Source organism: Artemia franciscana, chromosome 5 (assembly GCF_032884065.1).
Source record: "Artemia franciscana chromosome 5, ASM3288406v1, whole genome shotgun sequence".
In the NCBI taxonomy this organism is placed as follows: domain Eukaryota; kingdom Metazoa; phylum Arthropoda; class Branchiopoda; order Anostraca; family Artemiidae; genus Artemia; species Artemia franciscana.
In genome coordinates this window covers 37,364,963-37,390,645 of record NC_088867.1, presented here as the reverse complement: position 1 = coordinate 37,390,645, position 25,683 = coordinate 37,364,963, and the positions used below count along the sequence as shown (strand labels likewise).

Sequence of the window (25,683 nt, the reverse complement as noted above, 5' to 3'; positions counted from 1 at the left end):
ATATCTTCCAGATCCTCAGCAATTTTATCCATGGCCTCCATTTCGCACCTCCTTAGTTCATATTTTAATGCTTTCTCCACTCTCTTTACATTCCTTTTGTTTTCATATGATCTATCACTCAGAAAATTTTTTTACAAACCCCTTCTCCTCTCTATTAAACATAAAGCTGTTTCACTAATATTCCTAGCTACTGTCTTCACTTTCTTCCCTAAGACACCATCAACAACTTCACAAACTGTTTTCTAAAATTATTTCAACCATCTTCTACATTGTCAAAATTTAAACCTTCAAGTTCAGTACTCAGCTGTTCCTGGGAAGTTTCTCTCAAAATTCTCATTCTGGAGTCTACCAGCATCATAACTTCCCGTGAGGTAGTTACCTTTCCGAAATTTCAGCTTTAAATTAACCCTAGACAATACTAGATGGTGATCTTTACTTTTAACATCAATAACAGCACTTTTATATACCCTAGTATCTTGTATTTATCCTGTCGGTCTTCGGTTCATTATAAATCCATAAGGTTTGCTGCCTTACCATCACGTGAATACCATATCAACTTATTGGCCATTTTATGATCAAACACCGTATTAGTTACTACTAGATTGTTATACCTACAAAATTACAAAAGTCTTAGCCATTACTATTTTCTTTTTACTACACCAAATTGTCTTAGACCGGGATACCATCTATCTCTATTTCTACCGACCTGGGCGCTAAAATCTCATAGTAAGAATACTATATTTGTACCTGGGACCCTGTCTATTTGTTCCTGTAACTGGAAGTAAAATTTATCTGAGTCACTAGCATCTCCGTCAGTCGGTTCAACAGGGGCATATACTACTATAACTGATACCCTTAATTTCTTAGTCATAAAATGAGCAATTAGTATTGTATTATTAATACCTTCCAAGCCTAAACAAGACCTATTAGCTTACTTATTCATCATCAGTCCCACTTCTTGTCTATGTACCCCATACTTCCTGCCTGAGTAAACAAATTCTATATCACCTAATTTCATGCTTCTTACTCCTGGGATATGAGTTTCTGAAACTCCTAATAAGTTTAGTTTGAATCGTCTGAATTCATCAGTAAAAATTTCGACGCGAAAATCATTGTTTAAAGTCATAACATTCCGCTTTCCAATTTTCATGTTTTTTAAATCACTGAAATTATTTTGGCCTCAGAAAACCAATGATTCCGAATACCAGTGCAGGACGGGTATCAACATATCTTTTCAAGTCTAACCTAAATTTCCCTGGGACCTCCGGTATGAATGAAGGATTTGTGAAATCCTGGTCCCCTCTTGGTCACAACTTAGTTTTCGGCACATGAAGATCCTCTTCTATCAACAAGAGTCGAAATCCCTCTCAGACAGTCCCAAGCCTAATACCTCCTGCTCATTATATATTCATGCCGAAGGACATTATGCTACTACGGGGAGGCAGCCGATAGTAGATAAATTATCTAGGGAGACGTTTTTCAGTCCGGAAACGCCCGCCAAAACAGACCAAGCCCAGAAGAAATATCCATTGATCAGAATCTCGTGCAAATGCTGTGTCTTTAATTAGGCTATAATTTCCTCGAGGGGCGTCATTCCTTAAGTGAGAATAGAATTGACCGCATGGTCTCCAGTCTTGGAAGTACCCCAAAAGTGTTGAGGCAGCCCTTTGTAGAGGCCGTTGTCCATCGATCTGGATCATACGCCCTTCCGCAGTGGTCTTCCTATAGAGGATCATCCCACGACGGTGTTCTGCGTCACCATGCAATTTAACCCATTACTGCGAGAAAGTTTGTAACTCATTGGACGTGTGAACAAGCCAGTTGACCCTGTTGAGTGTACATTTGAGGGGACTTTTTCCTCCTCCATCTGTATTTATGGTCCTGGGTGAGGGTACCCCAGCTTCAATTATTGACCCCCAGGGACAAGGTCACCCTTGGTCCGTGCCTCCTATAGAGGAACTCTACATATCTGTTAGGCGTTCCCCTATCACTACCTGGGGAACACGCTGAGTTGCATGGGGGAAGCCCCTAAGGTGCTATAAACTCATAAAGGTTTTTTTGTGGGGGATAAAACTTGGGGGGGTAAATATCCTAAATTATGTTTGGAAAAGATGAATTCCTTTACATTATGTGATAGCAAAATCACATGTGAAAGAATGGGTTGTTAAAATGACTAAAGTGATTTGACAAAAAACATACCCATAGAATGGGAACCTGACGGAAAAAAATTATTAGAATAGAGACAATGTCAACACTAGTATCTCAAAATATCTTTTCTCACATTTCCAACTTTTTAATAAACATTCAAAACATTCGACTTGCTAGAGTACCCTGAAAAATAATGGAAACATAACAAAGTAATGCATAAAATATTGATATTGAAATAGTGACATGTAAAATATCATCATAAAAATAAAAATAAAGGCTTTGAATCCATTTCATAAAATACTTGATTTTGTTTTCCCTTGATACGACACTTATTCCTTTTTCGGGTGATATGCGAGTTTTAACATGGTCTTAGCTACAATTGCGTCACGTGCTTCATCATTGGTATTATCGGGTTTATTGACTATATCTGATGATATAGAATCAATGGTAGTAATACTGTTCACATGTGCTTAGTTCTTTCATCAATTGATCTTTATACCTCGTTGTTATATTGTCTGCCAGTCCAATTTTTATTTTGCTTTCGATATAATTGTCAATTATCACATTTTTTTTACATTGTTTGCAGTTTTGGCACACAGACAAGATACGCATTATGACATTAGTGAAGCAGTAGGAATTTCTTTTTCCCTTTGCTTTCATTTGAACGGTAGTACCAGAAAGATGGCAATATAATCGATCAACAGGTAACGTGTTATCACTAGCAGTAGCAAGAAGCTGGCCTTCCTCATCAACAATTAGTTTTATGTTTGCATTTCCTTTGAGCAATAACATCTCTGGTAAAGTTACCCTCCGATATCCACCACCATAAAAGTTGAATCTTTTCGGTACTCCAAAGGATTATAATCCCTCAGTGTCATAAAAACGCATGCATACATTTCTAATAAAAAATCCTAATAAAGGAAATTCTAATGGGAAATTTCTAATAAAGGAAATTATTTTTCCTTTTATTAAAAAAGAGACATCAAGACTAAGTTTAAAATATCAACTTACTGAGATTGTCAATAAATATAAACTACTTGATTTAATAAGTGAGTCACCATCGCTCTATACATAGAAAAAGAAATTGAAAGAGATAGCTCTTTCTGCCTATAGTAACGGGGACTGAATGTAAAATGATTTATTTTGTAAATTAGTTTATAAGTCCCATCCGTGTCTCCACGTGTTGATTTTTTTCCCACTTCTTCTTCTCTCTCTCTCTCTCTTTCTCTCTTTCTAGGCACTCCGTGTGAGTTATTGAGGTGTAATTCCTTCTTCTTTTTTCTATCTCTACTATTGAAGGAGACAAAACGAGTTGCCTCCCTGTCTCCTTTGTATAAGATTTATGTATATCGTTTCTGGTTTAACAAAGTCAAGTCAATGGTGAAAAAGTCAATGGTAAATTCTCCAGGGGGGAGTTGTCCGGGAGATGTTGTTTGAATTTTCTTTCTTTTGATCACAGCAACGCGTGACGGGTAAACTAGAAGTTAATAATCTTGTTCTGTACTAGAGCAAGAACACCATAAGGTATAAGATATTTTAACTTTGGAAACGATAAACATGTAGCCTCGTAAAGATTGTGGCACATTTTAAATTATAAAAATTGTATGTTAAGATAACGACTGTAATTAAGATTATATTACCGTTATAAAGTTTGTAGCATCAAAAATGTCCTTTGAGCCTATTTGTAAAAGAGGGGCAACATAATTATGTTATAAATTACTCAAAACAGTTATAGCAAAACAAAATTTTTTGTATATGTTAATGATTTTATTGTTGTGTCAAATTAAACGACATAGCTAAATTCAGTTACGTGGATTCACAATAGAAATGAATAATTTCTCCTTAAGGAGTCATGCTTCTTTTGCTCTTGGTCTGAATGAAACTTTTAAATAGATTTGCAGCCTAAAATTGTCTCGATATGAGATTTTTCGTTCTCAACCTTCAACTCTTCCCAACGTGAAGGACTAGAGAAGCTCTGGAAAATATCTTAAGAAGAAAATGAACGTCTGTTTTGGCTTGGAGTCATGCTAACTTCCAGGTTATTACTTTGCCAAGCTCAATTGTCCAGGATGTAGGCTCTAGCCCATGTTTTGTTAATAGCGTTATTACTTTGCCCTGCGTTAGGGAGCAGCCCTGTATCCCTAAAAAAAAATTTGGGGGGCCAGAAGGAAAATGGTATTTTTAATTTTATAAAATAGAGACGTATACCAGTGATGTAGATTTTTAAAAGGCAACTATATATCACTATTTTGCAGTTGCTTATAAATGAAAAATAGTAAGATAAGAACTTTGCACATATCAAATATTAGTACTTCTTATAATCTTGTTATATACTAATTGTTAGAATATTATTATATAGTAATTGCTTATTAGAATTTAAACTTATTAGAGTAAATCTCAATTTTGTGGGCAAATACCTACCTTACTATTACAACACAAAAACAAAACGATTACTACGATTAATGAAAATAAAGTTGTTTTAGGGGTTATTGTATCACGCAGTAATTGTAAGGTGAGACCAATAAAACCCTCTAGCTCAAATCATTGCTCTATCCGATGTTAAGAAATAAAAAAGGTACCTCTAACTGCTCATTTTCGGCAGCGTCATTAATTGGTGATTTTCCATGTTTATCTAAAATTATTTTCGCTCCATTTGATAATAGCCAACGAACTAGATCAACATGCCCACGGCTGGCTGCGAAATGCAGTGGGGTGGCTCCATCTCCATCTTTCAGGTTGACATCAACGTTCTGCGATCCAACCTAAAGAGTATGAAGAAGTAAATAATGTCTTTATTTATCAAGGTGTTCCAATAATATTTATAAAAGCCAAAGATTCTTAAGCATGCTTAGGGAGTTTCTTGGCACCTCCACCCCCTTATTTCACTCACTATTGCCAGCAGCTATGGCCTTCGGTCTTTATTGTAATTTACATTTATTTTTCTGATATAAATTTCGAGATTTAACATCCTAGAGTCATAATTTACTAATTAGGAAAATTGGTAAATTGAAAGTAACATGAAAGAAAACAAAAATAATATTGGAATATTTCAGCACATTTGCATGTTTAGCACAAATAGAAACGTATTAGTACAATTAAGATTTTATTTTAAAAATGAACATTCAAAACTTAATTTTATTTATACCATATTAAAAAGCCTTGTATAATAATATGCTCAAAGTAACATCACTAACAGTTTATATAATCTAAGCAATAGCAATCATTCAGTTATACCTCAAATTTAGGCTGTGTTCTTTAAATAGGAGGAATTAGAGCTCCCAGCGCAACCTTCAAGTGGCAAACGATAGGACGAGGAATAAAGGGTTGTCTCAAGGATACACTAAGTCGCACTTACCAGTCAGATCTCTGCCCTCTTATCACGTTCTTCCGACCCGAGTGGAAATATTTGTTAGCGGCAGCAAGATATCGCGAAGAAGGAGATCGTTTCATTAGATAAGACTTATCAGGTGCCTAATGATACAACCTTTGGGAGGCAGGAACATTAGAACATTTTTTTCTAAGAACAGGGGTTGTGATAAATAATAAAAAAAAGTATTTATCGAAGAATATACGATCGGAAGCGTATTCTAATTGTCCTGTTTTAAAAGTAGAGGTCATTCGGACCAGTTTCGTGGGGAGGGGGAATCCCATCTTCCCCTCTCTGTGCAGATATTGATATACAGTTATAAGTCCTATAAATACCCTTCAAATGCTTCTTAATTAAACCCACACCCAAGCAATCCTTTCAAACATCAACAACCGTTACTTTAATCCTGCAACAAAAAAAAAATCCCACTTGCAACAAATCATGTGATGAACCATCACATTTGCTTGAATAGCATTAAAACAATGATGGCTAGTGAACTCGTTTATTCTAAGATTTAATTTTTGCAGTTGTGGTGGTTATTTAGCCTGTGCAGCAATTGCTTTCTCTTGAAACAAATTGAGTGCCCCTTTCCATTTTGAAAGCGATCTTCCTCTTACAATAGTTTTAAAATCTATTGTCAAAAAGGGCAATCTATAGAATCTACTGTCAAAGATAAGATGAATTTTATTTCAAGCCAAAACTTGCAGACTGTCTGTCAAACTTTTAAGACTGTCAAAAGGTTGTACCTACATTATCACAGGAAGAGTTAAGGACATTAATTTGAAGCTTTCAGGGCATGTTGAGGGGGATACTGAAGAAAGACACTCTACATTCATGGTGTCAAAAGGGCGTGCAATATTTTAGGAGCAGCTAAGATTGTCAAATTTGAATTTTCAGAGAGTGTTGAGGGGGATGATGAACTAAATTAAAAGACATCATCTGTATCCACGTTTCAAAAAGAGCGACTGGGAAGTTTTTCTTAGGAACAGCTAAAGATATTAAGTTAGGACTTCTAGGAAATGTTGAGCGGGATTTTGAGCTAAATCCAAAGATACTACGCGCGTCCAAGCTGTCCGATGAGCATATATGCAACATCTCAGAGACAGCTAAGGATGCTAAGTTGAAACTTTCAGGCAATATTGAGGGGGACGTTGAGCTAAATTGAAACATACCATCTGCATCCATGTTTTAAAGGGGCGATTCTGGAGTATCTCAGGAAGAGCTAGGGGCATCAAATTAGAACCTACAGAAAATACTGAGGGGGATTTTAAGCAAAATTGAAAGATCCGGGTTGTTATGCATCCAGGCAGTTAGAAGAGTGTGTCTGTAATATCTCAGGAATGGCTAATAGTGTTAATTTGAAACTTTAAGGAAATACTAAAGGGGATACTAAATAAATCTAACGGCTTAAAGTGAATACAGTTTGTCAAAATGGCATATCTGCAATATCTCAGGAACAGCGTATTTTATTAAGTAGAAATACTCAAAGAAGGTTGAAGTGGTTGTTAAAAAAAATCAAAGGACATTATGTTTATCATGATTCACAAAAGATTATATTTGCAATATCACAGTTGGTGCCAAATGTATAAAGGGTAAAAATTAATAATTTAAGGAACAAAGCTGAAACCTTGAGGGACATTGGACCGGGGAAACAAGTACTTTATAAATTTTGACTTGGGAAGATTAAGTGAAACTTGTAAAGAACAATTAGTTCTCGGAGAAAGTTTGGTTACAGAGATTCCTATCGTGCTTTGTTTTTTTTTTCATGCTGGTCTACTTAAAACTTCAGGCCATGAAAGTACCTCGATTAAAGTTGTAGAATGACGAAAACCAAAAACGAATCTGGTTTCATTGATTCTTGACGTCCTGTTTTGATTTTTTTAAAACAAAAAACAAAATCATTTCGAATAAATCAATTGAAAGTTCATTTGTTTAAATAAACAATCAGTTAAAATGAATTATAACACAAAGATTCTCATAATAAGAGGACTCGTCAATATTTTCCTATATCAAAGGTTGTAACAGGATAAGGTCAGGATTGCTTCTTCATTATAAAAGGCCAAACATTATGCATATTCTGAATCCATTTAGCTGTAAAAGTAAACTATGACTAAAATTGGTTGCAATTTTTTTTTAATTTGCTTTGTTCTTAATTCTTCAGCAAGAAAACCAAATACACTTACATAAATTCCTTTTACTAATGAGTACCAAAAATAAAAATTTGATTTTAAAATGGACAGAAATTAAGTTAAAAGAACCTCTTTCAAAATCCAAGTTTCCGAAAAAATGTTAAAATAATGAGATACATTAAACAACAACAAGCAGAAACAAAGTCAATTAATAGTTCAAACCTAAAAGGAACTGAAAACCCTATCAATAATTAAGTGAGACCCGAAATGGACAGGAATTACAGTGAATAATCAAGTCAAAACGAAAACAAACGGAAATTACCGCAACAAGGTGTATGACTAGCCCTACCTAAGCATCCTAAGAGCCAGAGCTTTTCCAGATGACGCTTTTTCTAGCAGAGGGTCATAGGCACTTTACTGAAAACGAAATATATTTCAAAAATTCTTTCATCAAATATTTTGGAAATTATTGTGACTTCCAGTAATGAATTCCAGATATATAAATGAAGTCCGTTTCAGTAACCTTGGTTATCATGGTGATTTTCTTTCTTTTCTTTTTTTGTTTTACAAAACGAATCTATTTTTTTTTTTTTTTTTTTTTTTTTTTTTTTTTTTTTTTTTTACAAATGAAAACCACACTGCTCTAAATACAATTATTTTCAGCGTGTCGTAAATGATGCTCCTGCCATTGGAAGGTTTAGATGGCGTTAACCCTGCTCCTATTTGTATTAGTTTCTGATATTTTTAAGTTTTACTCGATTGTTAACTTTCATTTCTATTTATTCTGAGTGTCTTATTTATTAATTGTTAGTGAATTCTGTTCATTTTAGGTCTTGACTATTATTTGGCTTTATTTCTACTCGTCTTTGGTTTTATGTAGCTCTTAACGTTTTTTTTAGAAACTTCTTTTTGGAAAAAGTTTTTTTTTCAAGTTAATCGGCTTAAAAAGGTGGCACTTGAAGCTTCATTTTGGCGAGTTTTAAATTAGAACGTGGGGAAATGTTCAACGCTGTCATTTTTTAACGCTATTTGCAGTTACTCAAAACATTTGAAAAACTTGCGTCAGATTTGATGGGCGAACCCGCAATATCCAGTTTTATTAACTCGCGCTCTAAACTGAATTAACTCAGTACATGAAATGCTGAAATTGAGCGCTAATACAGAGAAAATTTCTAGTCAAAGTTCTCGTAAAATATACCAACTTTAGTCAAATACTAGAATATGACGCAATATGACATTATGAGGTGTAAAAAAAAAAATATATAATTTGATACTTTATGCACCCAAGGAGTTTTGAATTATCTTTAATTCAAAATGATTGAGCTTCAGTCTTTGAGCCTCACGTTTAGGAAAGGAATTGCGTTTAGGAGGTTTCAGCTACCATTAAAAAAAAAATTGTTACCTTAACAATAGCTTATATATTGAGACTTTTTTCTACATTTTCAGAAAAAATCTTTAGAATTTTTTAAATGTAATATTAATTTCTTTAGAAAGTGCCATAAAGTGTAAACTTCATTAGGATTTGGGCTGAACACTTTCACACAATAATTTACATAATATGGATATGCCAGGGAATCTTCTTTTAAAGAAAGTTTTTCAATAAAAAATTTCTAAGCCAAAGTACTTTAAAATAGCTCTAGGGGCTCTCGATAGTATCAGTGTCATTAAAAAAAAACATTTTATTCTTGATCTACATGGGATTATGTGCACATCCTTTTGATTTCCTGCAGAAGATTTTGGATCTCATTCACTATATGACTATTTAAAGCTATAATTGCTTAACCACTGTTCACGAGTCTGCACAACCACCTATCTAGCTTCTTTTTATCCTTGCTTTTCTTTTTCTTCTATTCATATTCTAGTTTTATCCAGTTTTCTCAGTTAAATCCCTTTTAGTCTTATATGACTGCTATTTGCTATCAAATTACATAAACGCCATCTATACTTTAGTTCTGCTATGTATAAATGTTTTTACTCCACTTTTTCAAGAAACTGAGTTATGACAACCATTTAGAGATTTTCGGCATTGATTGATACACTCCGTAGCGTTCTAAGTTCAATAACAAATACCTATGACACATTGCTATAAAATTCTTCAAGCCAGGATCGAACCGTATCCGAGTTGAACAGGCAAAGACAAATTCTTATTTTCTTGTCAGAAACCATGCCAACTGGGTCAATATTTTACAGTGTAAAAGATTTAAAATATTAATTATTGCACCGAAAAGAAAAAACAAATGTTTTGTTGACTTGGCCTGTTTTTTATTTCGAAGAACAGTGTATAAACCAAAATGTTGATACAGGAAAGTTTTCCTCAGCTAGACATTCGTTGGACCTGGTATCGAAAATATTTTGGAATTCTGACGTTTAAGACAAGCTTGGAAGAAGAAGAGACATTTCGAGTAGTGAGCTTGTGGACAATAGGAAGAACAGTAGTGAAAGTGCTGATATTCATCTAACTTGTAATCAGCTAACTAATCAAAATACGATGACTCTGTTTCACTGCTATCCCTAAATGGTGAACAGCTTCATTCTTTCCACCAAAGCCTCGTGTATGGCACATATTTATTGAACTTTGAGACTGAAGAAATCATAGCCCGTGAACACTGTGGGAGAGGATCAGCATAATTTCTGGATTTCGTTTGGTTTTTTTACTTTTGTTTATGAGAAATTGTAAGAATTCTGGTGTGCTTAACAAGTTTGAGTTATTTTAATCCGTATCTTGTAAAATCTTATAATACTTAAATGTATTCATTCCACCTAGTAGATAACTACTAGGTAATCGCTAGACAGAGCAGGTCAATTTTCCTCAGAAATTTTTTTAAAACACTTTCCTGTCATATTCAGGTAGGAATACAAGAATATTTTTGAAAGTCAATTTTATAACTGATAAAACTGTTTTTTATATGTTGAAGATGTTCTAGCAAGACTTTTTCCTTTTGTGATCGTCTACTTAAGGTTGATCTTTATTTACAGAGCCGTCCAAAGCTTATTTTGTTTTCAATCCTTGGGAAATTCAAAAGTCATAAACCTGTTTGACATTACAAAAAGTATCCAAATAGCCACTCTTATGGCTTAACGTAACCTGGATAAGGAGAATGAGTGGTGATCTCAAAATTTTTGATTATTAAAAGAAAAAATACCTTGTGTATTTCAAAGCCCCTTATTGGATGGATGAGGTAAAAAAAAGGTAAAGAATACGGCATTAGACTTTGCAATCCATGCAGGCGGTGCTGATCTCAGTTTCTTGGCCCTTCAGCCAGCAAGTGCAATGGGGTCTGAGGTCCAACCATCTTGTGCTTTCGCAAACCCTTCCTGTTTACCTTCCCCAGATTTCTCCAGGTACCCATTTAGAGCTGGGTCAACTCTGGCTGAGCTGAGCCACACCACTGACCCCCGTCCCAAACTAAATAATTGGGTACGCTAGGATTCGAACCCTCCTCCTCTCAGACAAAGGGTCCTGAATCCAGCGCACCAATCCAGTCAGCGAGGACCTTATCAATTGAATTACCATAAATCAATTTGACTTTAGGTTGCAAAACTATATATCCCAATAATTCTTCTGAGATTAGTCTGTTTTGACATATATATGCAGAAGCCGGTATCAAGGAAATTCCTCTATAATTTGTACAATCGGCTCGATCCCCTTTCTTAAATACAGGAATTATTACAGAGGTCCTCCACTCTTCAGGAATGTATTCATTGACCCAGACATCCGTAAGTAAGTTGTGGAGCTAATCGATAGCCACTTCTGGAAGGGCCTGGAGAAGTTCAGCTGGTAATTCGTCAATGCCAGAGATTTTATTGTTTTCAATAGTCCTATGGCATGGATAATTTCTTCTCTGCTTGGAGGGGTAATATTGCAATCTTCATACACGGATGGTGGCTCAGGACTGTTGTGGGATGGAATGGGCTGGCTGTGGTCATTTTCTGGTGGGTGAAGGAGCTTCTGAAAGTGAGTACGCCAGCGTTCGATACGATCTTCGTTGCTCGTGAGGGGCTTGTTATCATTACTATGTAACGTGGGGGTAGATCTTTGCCTCTTTGCATAATCTTCATAGTCATTAACTCCTTTCGATGGTAATTTTATTTCTTTTCTTTTTCTAGTCCTTTTTTTCCATTATTCTACTGAGTGGTCTTTTGTTTGTTGTCCTTTTTGAAATTTAATTATTTCCCAGACTATTAATTCTGCCAGTTAGACTTTCTCTCAATGGGCAGAAATATTTCATATATATGATGGTATATCTTTAGAATTGCTTTTCCCGATATTACATTTTTTTTCTTCTCATTTCCATGGACCATCTTCGTTAGGTTAATGAAAGAGACATGGGTTTTCAGTTATCTTTGTTGTACTACTTCCTACTTTTTGTACGTTTTGTTGTCCCTTATTTGTTTCTGCGTATTTGATTTTTATTTCGTTTCTATGCTAATTTTGCTTTTTTAGCCTTTTTTTTATGAACACTTCAGTTTGCTAGTTTCCTTCTTATTTTTGGTGGGTATCTCTTTCCTCATTGTCTGTGCTTATGTCTTGGTGTTGCTCTGTACAAACTTGGATTCTGAGGAGTTATGTTTTGTTATTGTCATTTGTATGTACTTGCATCGTAAATAAATACGAGTATTTATAAATACGAGATATTTAAGATTATACGAGATATATATAAATAAGTATTTATAAATACGAGTATTATTTTGCATCGTAAAATAACCTATTGCACTGGCAAGAATACAAGCCAAAATCAACAAATGTCTAACAAGTTTCTCTTATTTCCATCGGTTATCAATAATATGTCTGTGATTAAATCTGGGATTGCAAAATCACTAATTAAAATCGAAAGTTAGGTTGAATTTTTTGCAGAACTTAAGGAAGAAGAGCATTACTTGATAGAACCAAAATAGATTTTGATTGCCGAGAATCATAAGAGCTTGGTTGATGATGCAACAGTCACCAATTTCAAAGATACTTTATACTAGGAACTGAGCATCCAGAGTCGATTTGTAACACGCAAAAGACGATGCTAATGTAGTACGATAGACGCAAACTGGTAAATCAGGTGGCAAAGACAAATTGTCTATTCCCAATTTTATTATCTTCTTGCCAAATCAAACTAAAAAACGCAGGAACTATGGCTACTTTCGTATCTCGTAAATTCTCGTGAAAGCTCAGCAGCCTCTTAGATAAGGTGATGCGTTCGATGCTTTTATTTTTATAAGCAACAGACAAGTTATTACCTGCTGAGTTGTCTTTCAAATGTCTGAAAAACTACAATATGTCATATTTATTTAGATTACATTTTAATTTACAGTCGGCTTTGATAGAAGAATTTCATTATGGAATTATTTCTAGATCAAAGTTGGCTCCAAACAAAACTAAAATTTCATAAGGGTGCCAGAGTTGCAAATTATTTTTCAAAAAGTTTGCCAAAAGTCATTTTTGTAGCCTTATCAACTTTATATTTATATCCTGCTTTAACCATTATTTTTAAATAAGATCTATAAATTAGAAGCAGTCTTCCACCGTTACACGGATTTGGGTTATCATTATTTCAAAACCTGTCACCATACAGGTGGTATGAAATTGTGGCTGCAGGTACTACATTGTTTAATTATTGAGAGGCAAATAAATTAACGCGAAAAACATACGGCTTTGTCAAGGAGTTACATATGGCGGTTTTGAAATAGTGGTAAAACTTGTTTTGAGTTTAATTAATAGTCTTCTGGTATAATAAATTAAAACATTTTATTATAAGTAGCTTACTTGAATCGTTGGGAAATGTGGGTATATATACAAGACATCTGGCTAACTAGCAATAGCTCTGAATTACAAAATACCCAAACCGAGATTTAAGAAAGAGAAACTTAGAAATGGCTTGAGGAACTAAAAGCCGTTCTCGGATTTTTGGTTTCAAACGGTTTTTGCTTTATCTATCTATATAAAAATAAGTTGTCTGTGTGTGTGTGTGTCTGTCGAGTGACGTCATTTTTGTGTGTCGACTGACGTCATGTTTTCGACTGACGAAATTACAGACCGGGACATCAGGACACAAATGACGACCGGGACACCGGCACATAGGGAATATAAATGACGACCGGGACACTCAAAGAGAAAGCGACCGGGACACAAGGAATGTTCGATTAGCAATCACCATCAACAAAGCACCGGGACACAAATGACGACCGGGACACAGGGAGTATAAATGACGACCAGGACATAAGTAAAAAAAACTAAAAAAAAGGTAAAAACTAAAAAAAAAAACTAAAAAGAAAAAAAAACTTATAAAAAAACTAAAAAAGCTAAAAAACAAAAAAACTAAAAAAGAAAAAAAAGAAAAAAAGGAAAAAAAAGAAAAATAAAGGAGAAAAACATAACTAAAAAATACAAATAAAGAAAAATAAAAAGAAAAAAAGAAAAAAACTAAAAAAACTAAAACAAAGTAAAAACCAAAAAAAAAACTAAAAAGAAAAAAAGGGGAAAAATACAAAAATTTATTTCATCATATACTATTTCAAAAACGAATGTATATACAGACCGGGACACCGGGATACAAATGACTACAACAGGGACAACTACAACAGGGACGCCGGGGGGCACAGGGGGATATATAAATGACGACGGGGACACAGGGAATGTTCGATTAGCAATCACCATCAACAAATCTCAAGGACAATCATTAGAATCATGAGGTATAACTAAAAAAAACTAAAAAAAGGTAAAAAACTAGAAACTAAAAAAAAGACCAATTCAAAAACGAATGTATATACAGACCGGGACACCGGGACACAAATGACGACTGGGACACCGGGACACAAGGAATATAAATGACGCCCGGGACACTCAAAGAGAAATCACAGACTGGGACACCGGGACACAAATGACGACCGGGACACAGGGAATATAGATACACCTGTATAGAAGATGGTAAAGAAAAAAACAATTATTAATTACAATGACAAAGAGTAGTACAATTCTAGTGATTCCAGTGATTTCTGTTCAATAATCTAGTGATTTATGTGCTACTTTATTATTTTTTTCAATAATCTAGTGCTTTTTTTCACGGGGTGGCAACCTTGCAATTGGCTTCAAGACAAGCACAGCGTTAGAGGCTTTTGCGTGCTCATACCTGTCAGTTTGGACTACTTTCCACCAACCAGGCTAGTAAAAAGAGTTTAGACAATGAATCCAGTAGTAACATACCAAGTGAGAAAGGAAAACCCAACAGTTAAGTTAAAATTTGATTGAATATACCCCTATGGAGATATTTTTCGAAGAAACCTGGCAATTATACACCAAGTTAAGATTGGATTTAATTCCAGAGCCATCATCTAGCATTATGATAACGAAATGTACCATCAATTTTTCAAATCGAAATATTCCTATTTGATTTTTCCATCAAAAGGTTTGGATGTCATTGGACATCTAGCAAAATTTATGGTTACATGAATACGTTTAGGGCATGGAACTTACTTGATTCAACCAAGTCTAGCACAGATCGGTGAGCTGTGAACAGCATTGCTTCGTATCTTCAGATAAATGAACACAAAGACATTTTAAACCAAATGAAGATGTTGATTTCGTACAAAACTCATGTAACATGGACTGAAAGAATAACAGAAATATACTGACGTCTAAAGCTGGCAGATAATAAGGATAAAAAGGATAAAGATCCTCCAGAACCATTACTGGTGCATTGGGCGTCGAATTCATTTCCGTTGCTGGGCTTTGTTTACATTGAAAGTAGCAAGCTTGTCGCCTAATCTTGCTACGGCAGGGATAGAAACTCGGGCCCTGTGTTTCCGAGCAGAACATCAATGCACTCTGCTACGACAGGGTAGGCAGACGATACTATTATCAAGCATTGCAGATCCTGGAACTTAACAAATATGAAACAATATCTGTAACCCTTCATAAGCCAACATAAACGCATGGTAACAAAGAGAGCATGAAATTTTCTTTTGTTGAAATAATTTTAAATTGTGGTAAAAAAAACAATATTTTGAAGCTTGTTCTACTCACCATCCATTCGACGCACGACATACAGCCCATCTGTGCTGCTGCATGGAGGGGAGCCATTCCATCATTTGCCCGAGCATACAGAGATCCTCCTCCTTCTGTTACTAGATACTTCAGCACTTCTAAGTGTCCTTCTTGTGCTGCCAAGTAGACAGGGGTAACTTGGTTGTCCATTTCTGAGTTGGCACTAAAGGAGGGAAACGTTAATAAATCAGGTAATAACATCAAGTCAAGGTATTGGACATTTTGAAATCACATGACAATCCAGAATAATTTGATGGAAAATCATCCATTAATTGGGTATTTCTTTAGCAATATATTTATGGACACATTCTAGAAAAGACCAGCAAGGACAGTAGGACTCATACTACTGCTTTTAGTTGTGCGACTTTTTCTTTTAAGAGTAAAAAATCTACTGATTTGAAACTTTCATGCCATTTAAGCCATATTCTCAAAATAAGGAGATGGCCATAGCTTTTTTTTGCCTTCAATTTTTTTGGTGATCCAGTTTCCGTCACAGAAAAAAGAGATGGCGTCTCCCGCATTTTTATGTTTTTACAGAAGAGCGGAAACGAAACGAATTCTCGGAGAACGGTCTTGTGTTTAAAGATTGTAATGAGGAACAAAACTGTAAATGTTTAAGAGTATAACTGAGTAATTTGGCTCTGTGTTTGCTTATATTGCTCGTACATATAATTACATTTGGATGTCTATAAGCTAGAGCTAAAATTCTTACCCCGCTCTTGGTACATCCCATCCTATGATTGGATGCATGATGTCAACTCCTATGAAGTAGGTATGAGTCGGGACATAGAAGTAGGAACAACACACCTTCAAAAGAACTAAGTGTTCAGTTAAGGGGATAAAATTCTGTAAGTCAAGCTAGCATAAATATTGTACAACAATTAACTATATATCAACAATCAAGATACGTCATTTTGTAGGTGTAAATAACTTCGGAACTATATAACTTATCCCAAGAAATATCGAGGAATCACACATATCTGGCAGCTGGCCAAAGAAAATTTTTTTAGAGGGATTTGGGAAATTATAACAAGTAAATACGAATTTTCCGCATTTTAACTCGAAGATCGCACAGAAAATTTGATTTTTAAATGTATTTCTGGTATTACCACTATTTTTTGGCCCTAAATCATTATCACAGATAACTTCCTTACAGACTCAGCACTTTCAAAACTTTCATCCATTTATTATTTAATTAGAATGATATGCTGTTATTGCATAAAAAATTTATTGGGCACAATCTATGGTCATAAATTCAGTGTTACTTACCGTTATTTTCGTAGTTTGTTTATTCATACCATAAATGTTAGCTTTTATCCATTTCTGATATAGCTTAACTTAAAAAACTGTACGAGAAGCATTTTTTGTACAAGTTTTCGATTTCATGAATGATTTATTTCTTTTAATGACCCTTTCAATCATTAATTTTTTTCTTTTATTTCACTGTATCTTGTGCAATCCTAGGCCAAATTTTACCTTTGCAAATTTGAAAATACAGCTACCTTTGTAGTATTGCTATGTATCCGTCATAATGTTCTATGTAATAAAAACATTTTGATTTCATCTACCGGCTCTTCTAACCAGTGACGTCACTGAGGAGGGGAGGGAGCAAAGGGGTAGTTTTCCCCCAATAATGTGTAAAAAAAATAATTTATTAACTAGCTTTAAAACTGTTGCTGGTTTTAAGCATCAAATTTGCTTTTTACTTTGAGCAGATATGTTTTTGTAAAAATAATCCATACTCGTTTTTAACATAAGGAAAACGACAAAAATAGAAGTCCCTTAGACTTCATAATATGTTCTATGATAATATTTTTCCAAATACAATGCCTTTGAAACCTTATCATTCAGTAAAAATGTGAGCCTCCTTAAAAGGAAAATTGAAAAATGTTCTATGTTTCCTGTTTCACCCTATTTTCTGAGTTCAATTTTTGTCCCTGATATTTAAGGTGCTTTTACTTTCTAAAAGCTATCAGTTCAATATTAGATCTCATGTTTTAAAACTTTCAAAAGTGGAAATGAATGCATCCTCTAAATATGCAAGTTAGGGCAGAAATGGAATCATTGAAGAATAAGTAGGTAGTTATACAGTGAATATTATTTCCTGAATGAAAAAGAAATCATTGAAAAATAAAAAAGACATGGTATTTTTTATAATGGTATTCACACTATAGCTATGTATATCAAAATGGTTGTAGTTTGGTCATGGAATTTAGTAGAGGGTGTTCCACTCCAGGAATCCTGTAATTGTTTTAATTTTTATTTCCAGAATTTAATTGAAATTCTGATTCTTTTATTTGTCATTGAATTGTCTAATAAGCGCTGATAATACTAGAATATATAAGCTGCAAATTCCGTTATCTGTAATTCAAATGCCTAACAAGCGACAAGAAAATCCTATTCCTTACGTTTCGGATTGACATACTAATCCATAAATGTGGAACTGCCTCCATGTATAATACCATGCTGACTTATTGCTGTTATCGCTTTTCTAAATATTTCTTTTAACCAGCCCAAAAAATAATTGCCATAAACATCCTAAGAACTATGACCGAAATTAGTCGCATTTCACACAACGGTAGCGCTACTTGTGGGACATTTACCTCTGCACCAGCTTGCTCTATGACATGTCTGCTGAGAATAGAATGAAGTGAATTTAAACAATACATATATATATTTCTCCGATTTAGAACTTTTGTGCATGCGTACAAGCGGTACCAACTCTTTCTCTTTTTCTGTGTTATCAATTGAATCATGCTGCACTAGGAGATCAAGCTTTGCTTGTGAAGTGAATTAGACGTAAAAAAGATAGTCAGTGTAACCCCTCTGGAAATGTATACCCGCTATACCCTGATCTACACAAGACAAACTTTTGTATCATTTTTATAGAATTTATTTTTTAAGCAAAGATGCAAAGGGGAAGGTCATTTTCAAACTCTAAGAGTCAATGTTCCCTTCTAATTGGTATCCCAGGCAATTTTTAGTTAATTTAAGGTTTCTGCCACAATGATGCCAAGAATTGCTCAGACTTTCTGGATATCCTTTTTTCAAACAATTCCCTAGGGGTAAATTTTTTTAGGGGTAACTTTATTTTTTGAATACTTTCAAATTTGAAATACGGCCACTGTTGAAATATGGGGGATATATCACAATACAATATTACACAATCTGTGACAATACTTTGACTTATCTTGTATCTTTACTTAGATAGTGCTTTTGCGCAGCCTATGATTTTTGTTTCGGCTTTATGTGGTCACTGATATCAATGCTATTTTTCAACATAAATCGATGAACGCATTAACAAAATCAATTTAATAAAAAATCATAAATAATATTTCAATAAATCACGTATAGCAAAGTTTAGTACAACAAATTAAACCTTACAGATTCAAAATCCATTCAAAATTACGAGCAAATGAGTAGCGCAATACCAAGGGCTATTAGAATAGAGATTGGTTCAATTACAAGACTGAGCATCCTGTGCAGGGCATGGGGGCTGGGGAAGTGGAGGGGGGATATGTACTGCAGCCTGCAGCAGCTCATTTATGCTAATTTCTGCAATTATTAGCAGTAATAACATCTACAATTCATACGACAAGACGCTTTATCTTTGGTTCATACTGATACAATTTTTTTTACAAAAAAGGACTCACAGATAACAAATCCAGGGCAATCACAAAAATGTTCACACATAAACGGTTTGTTGCAGTCACTGAAGTGGAAAAACTAAGTTGTAGGAGCCAAGGGAAAATATTCAAAAAGCTAGCCTGTATTAATAAAGGCTGATATGCCTATCTGATACAACCTAACCAAGGGTTACTCATTCTAACAATTTCCATCACATTGAGGAAGTCATGTCACCTAGGTATCGTATTTTTATTCTGATATGTATGATATAACAGTGTCCTTGATTGTTTTGCAATCCTGTCTCAACAAATGTTTTAAAAGAAATTAAGTTTAATAAGAATTTAAAAAAATAGCAATACAGGTATATTCCGTTTTTTTTCTTTTTCAATATGGCAACAATTTGCATTCTGGAATTTGGCAATGTTGTAGCGTGAGAGCCAAACAAAAGCCGACCTCACATCAAGACTATTCAACTAATATAGATAAAAAGCAACGCTTCGGGTTTTTCACACTCTCATTAAAAGTTCCAAATTCTAACTTTCGTAAATTTTCGTATTTGGTTTTGTTTAGTTTTTTTTGTCCCGTCTAAAAAGGAAAAATTAGTTGGCGAAAAATTAACTCTATTGTTTTGCAAATTCAGCGCTCTTTTTTATACACGGTTAAATTTCTCCTGGTGACGTAATAGCAGCAAATAACGACTATACTTAGTGAAACGTGAAATATTCTGACATATTGAGCCGTCAAAAGAATTCCAGAAGCTCTCTAGGAAGGAAAATCTGGAAATTACTACTTATCGTTCAATCGCCGGCTACGTTTCCCCAATATCAAAATCTTTTGGAAACCAAATAAACAGTTTCTGCCTTTTCAATTTTTGTTATATCTACTTAAGCTATGCATACATACCTAAAAAAGAAAAACAATTTTCGAAACTTCAATTTTTTTTCAAATTCATCCATCGAAAACTTTAATAAATTTGTTAGATTTTTTCTGGTATTCAACTACTTTGACACACACTAAAAATATGTTTAGCGGCTATCATGCCATAAATCTATGTTCATATCAAGACAAAAACCTTAAAATTCACAGGATATTCCTATGTCAAAAGAGGCATCAAGTGCGTGGGGGGCGGCTTTCACCCCCAATAAAGTTGGTTTGTCGGTTAGTTAAAAAAGGAACGTTCTAAAACTGGGGCACGGATCGTGACGATTGTGTATAGAGGGAGGAAACCTCTTCCAGGGCTCTCTGACAAATCGAATAAAATGGTATAACTTAATAATCTTGGGTAGATTAAGTAACTTCAAGTTTTAAAATATTCATTTACTGAAAATTCAAATTTGGAGTTTGTGTGAAAAATAAAATTTGTTGAAGGATGGGTATCAGGGGAGAATCTTCAGCATTTTTATTGGTGGGGGGGCAAGAGGGGTCCATATCCGGATAATCAAGGGGCTTGGAGTAACTAAGGATTTTTCTTCACATTGGAGGACAACTGCCCCTCCCCCAAAAAACGTCCCTGGTAGATATAATAAAAGCTTATATATCATATAAGCTTTTATATAATAATTAGTATAGTCTCATATAATAATTCTAGAGAGTTCATCAACTCCCTAACAATTCTTAGGAATTTGATCAATTTACCAAGTTACAGATTTTATCAGGTTTCCTGCAGTGTACTCAAGTTCTCATTTGTATCATTTAACTAAGTATTAATGCGACTACTCATTGTCTATTGTTCATTACCATAACACTGATGAAAAAAAAATCCTAACATACTTTTGAAATGAACTAAAATCACTTAACGCAGAGCTTGGTATTTTAAGTACTTGGAGTTTTTTTTTTTTTTAAACTCTGAGTCCAAAGTTTGAGCATCCTGAAATACGTTTGTTTCTGTTGATAGGGCTTCTTCCGGCGGTAAATGGCAAACATTCACGCTCAATATTTTGAGCCACTCAATTTGAAAATATCATCAACCTAATGTAACTTTTGGTTTTTGTGGTCCCAGAAGAAACTAGCAGAATTTTTGGGGTTTTACCAAGCTCATTCAAGAGGTTGTGGTGGAAGTGGTATTCGATGTGACCTCTTTCCCCGTAACCGGGAAGAATAAAAATAAATAATTGACAGGTATTGAATGGCAAAACAGAGCTTATGGAGGGCGGAACCCTTTTTGAAAATGGCTTTCATCAGAATCGAACATAAACCCTTACGAACAGAAACCGTCAGTCTGAATTGAATGAAGGATAATATTTTATTGATTATTGAAATCTTCCTTCTCAAATAAATATCATAATTTATTATTAGGTCATTTTTCAATAAGCGAGAAGCAGTTTAAGCAAAAATATGGCCTTGAAATTGCTAATAATTCTGCAGACTAGCGCTTAAGATTTTCTATTATGGATGAACTGATCGCTACTGAGAAAATTTGACCGATTTCTGTTTTGCATACAAATATATGGACATTTATTAAACCCTGGATAAAAAATAATTAATCCCAATTCAAAATTATTAATTTTGTACGCATGACTAAAAGGGAAAGTTCCACATCTTTCTCATAATGACTTCAAATTTAGTTTTGAATTTACTTAAGTGTCTAACCTGACTAGTGTCTCTTCAGTCATCGAATTTGAAACAACTTTTTCCTCATTCATATTATGTACTCCGAATGTGTGTTTTTCAACAGGGTTAGAAGCCGTTCCATAGCTAGGCAGCTCATTAGTCATTTCTGTAACACTACGGCTTCCTGTCTCATGATCATAACCAATAAGCTGCTGGGGGTTATTTGGAAATATGCTGTGTTCTTTGCCAACTTCTTTTTTTAGTGTGTTTTCTTTTGCATTACCTTTTTTCACATCTGTTTCGTTCTCTTTATCTAATTGTACTTCCTGTTCAACTGGAAGAGAAACATTGTCCGGTTTGCAAATTTTCGTTCTTGAAATACCAACGGCTGTATCTTTCTCTATTCTAGTTAAATCACTTTCGTTTTCTTTTGAACAATCATTTGGACTTTCGCTTAAAATACGTAAGTTCTGGAATAGCACATTTGATTCTTCATTATTAAAAGGCAAACTCTGTAGGCTGATAGGGTCCGATTTAGCTTCCTCTGCAGAGTAGTCTGCAACTGAGCAACTTGATTCACGGACAGTTTCCTCTGAAAAGTCACCACTCAGAGTTGTTGGTTTTTGAACCAAGTAAGGGTAATTGTATGTATTACCCAAGTTATTGAACTCACAATCATATTTTAGGATCGTATTTCTATTAACCAGTTTGGTATCTTTTAGTGGGGTCTTTATTGAATTGTGAATTTCATTTAAGCCATTCGTGTCTTCTGAGGAATGATTTTTGAATTCACTGTCATTATAACAGTATTCAATGCTCAGATTATCAGATTTGAAGGTTTTAGTTATGTGAAACTGAGAATTTTCAATAGAGGGAGACTTCAGTGTTTCATAACAACAGCTATTCCTATTGTTATCGTCACATATATATCTGGTCTCCTCACTAGAGTTCTGAAAAACATTCTTACTCCTAGAAATACAGTCTTCGGTTTTCAAACCTACTTTGGCGCTACTTAATGCAGGGCTCATAGCTCGGCACTGTGAAATTTCACAATTATAATTTTCTGTTTCTGGTTTACTGCCAGTAGAACACTCAGTTTTCTGAAATCGCTGAAAACTGCCTTCACTACAGGACAAAGAGCCTCCTATGTACAAACTATCCACACTGCATGGATTAGGGTTGTCTACTTTCTTGAAATACTCAAAGCTGTTTTCGCTGCAAGACATAGACACTTTTACATTCAAACTATCAGTAATGAAACTCGTACCAGGAAGGCTTCGATCTTCTTCTAGTTGTTGTAGAGAAGAAAAGAAATCAAACCCATCATCGGGTACTATACCATTTTCCAGGTTCCTGAAACTGCGAGTGTCGCAGCAGGGTGTCAGAGTTTCTTCAGAATCTGTTAATGTTCTACCCTTTAAACTATAAGTACCATTTAGCGATTTATATGAAGAAATTAAACTCCGAGTGTCAGCTAGTTCATTAGGCTCATGTTTATTCAACCGTAACTCATCATTTCTAATGGTTACGGTAAAATCAAATTTCTTGCTATTATCTTGTCCAGGTCCTATGAAGCGAAAATCCACCAATTTAGGTGCGTTTGGATCTGGAACATCGGCTTTTTCAGAACTGTGAGTGTTTTCATCTTTAACGCAGTAATTTTCAGGACTGCAAGAATTCATGTTAGTTGGTGAACCGTTTAAACTCTGACTTTTATTTTCGGTCATAGGTGGTATGGGTTGAGTTTCCTCTTGAGCATTGTTTTGATTCCAGATTAGAGGGTTGTAGAGCTGAAAGTCACTACATTTTTCGGATGAATTACAGCATATATCATCGCGAAGCCTAATAAGTGGAATGTTTTTATATTCATCGATTTGGGATGGACTTCCTTCTAAAATCAGACCTAAGCTATCAGAAGCACTATTTTCTTGAAATTTAATATTACTTACAAAAGAATCCTTTGACATTATCAAAATTTCAGGAGTTTGACCGCACTTTGCTTCGCTAATGAAAGTATTTTCACTTTTGCTTTTACGTTTATCGTATTCATCACAATTTTCCATATCATTAATTATCATTTCAGAACTAAGAGGAAAAGCATCTATATTTTCACTGCTACATTCCTTCTTTTGCAAGTTGTCTATTTTTTTATCATAGTCAACAGGATTATTTTGACCGATTTCTGAAAACATAGCCGCAAGACTTTCATCTTCAAAAAGGACAGATTTCGGGCGAAATTTGTGAAAGTTACGCCCTTCTATGTAGGATTCAAGACTTTCAAAATCGCGCTCAACATTACTTACGGGTCTTTCTATTTCTTCTGTTTTACAATTCGGTCCTCTCGGTGAATCATTTAGGCTGCAAATCATTTCAAGAAAACTATTCACTGAGCATAGACTTAAACTATCTTCTTTGTCATATTTTTCTTGTTTCTTTAAACTTAACCGACGTCTCAACGCTTCACTGAATCCAGAAGAATGAAATCTCATCAAGCTTCTACGCTTCAGCTTGATATTTTTAAAGCTCTTTTTGCTCCTTTTCGTACCTGGGGAATACTGCAGGTGGAATTTTGGTTCAGTACTTGGCAAGGAAGTTGAACTTCCACACAAAGTAGAGTTCTTTGACTTGCGCGTGTAATTACTGTTACTCGATTTATTTGATCCATGATTACAAAAAGATGTTTGACCAACGTCAGATTCACTATATAAATTTACAAAATATGCACCTTCTAAGCTTGAATATTGACTACCAAAAGTATCAAGGGATCCATGTCCCTGAAGGGAGTTGAATTCATTCCAATAACGATCATTTGACATCCATGATTCAGATGCACATCGTCTATGCACAGGCCGAGGTACTTGATAAATATCATGATCGTTCATCAGATTCACAGCAGGACAAGAGTCCGCTCTCCTATAATTAGATATATTCTTACTTTTAATGCAACTTATTCCATGAAGGTAGTCAACATTTGAAAGTGAATCGAAAGAATCCACTGTGACAGAGCCACAAGAATCACTTAAGCCATCATTCAAACTAGGGACGGAGATATGGCGATACGGGAACTTACGCCGTTTGACTGTTTTCATGGTCGTTTTTCCTGATTGTTCTTTATTTTCCTTATGAAAGGGAGGTACACAAAACTCTGGAGTCCCACGATATCGCGAATCATAGGATCGAGACCGTTTAAATGCTACATCAAGCTGTAAGGGTACTAAACATCTGACATCAGGTATATCAGCTGAACGAGAACGAAAAGTTTTGTCGCCATAAGTAGTATGTATCCTCGAACTCCTAAAAACCTGTTTCTTTTGCTCAAATATCTGACCTTTCCTCAAAGTTTTAAAGTCTAAATGTTTTTCTTTGAAAGCATATGATCTCTTCACTTCACTACTTCTTAAAAACTCACACTTTCTTCTTTGTTCAGTTACATTCTTACTAGAATTTATACTCAGGCGAGCACCCATCATAACAATCACATCACAACAGTTTCAAAAAGACTGATTTGATCGGTAACAAATTTTCTACGGCCCTTCAAATTTCCTAACTGTATCGAGCATATATCACTCGAATAAACATCTTTGCTACTGCCCACAGCATTTTTATCCTTTTTTCCATACCAGTATATTATAAACTGTATCCTTTTGGTAAACCACTTCGTCCATAATGACACAAGTGTGCGCAGCAGTTCAATAACTATTTGCGTTAAAGTGCTAAATTCACATAAAACCAATTATAGGCTGTACAACATGTGATTTAGTTCTAATTTATGTGAATTAAAATCTTTGTTTAGAGGCACAAACCTCAGTCGAGCAGAAAAATGAGATTTT

At 34.7% G+C, this 25,683-nt stretch overlaps 1 protein-coding gene across 1 annotated transcript in view; it reads right to left on the bottom strand.

Annotated features, from left to right (window-relative positions):
* Nucleotides 1-25,335, bottom strand: part of LOC136027361 (uncharacterized) — a 90,082-nt gene extending 64,747 nt beyond the window's left edge. The window contains exons 1-3 of the mRNA XM_065704528.1: nucleotides 21,893-25,335; nucleotides 15,656-15,839; nucleotides 4,728-4,910 (exon numbers count right to left, since the gene is read on the bottom strand). Coding sequence (XP_065560600.1) covers nucleotides 4,728-4,910; nucleotides 15,656-15,839; nucleotides 21,893-25,323 — 3,798 coding nt within the window. The 5' untranslated portion in view covers nucleotides 25,324-25,335. The remainder of the gene's footprint in view (nucleotides 1-4,727; nucleotides 4,911-15,655; nucleotides 15,840-21,892) is intronic.
* Nucleotides 25,336-25,683: the final 348 nt, after the last annotated feature.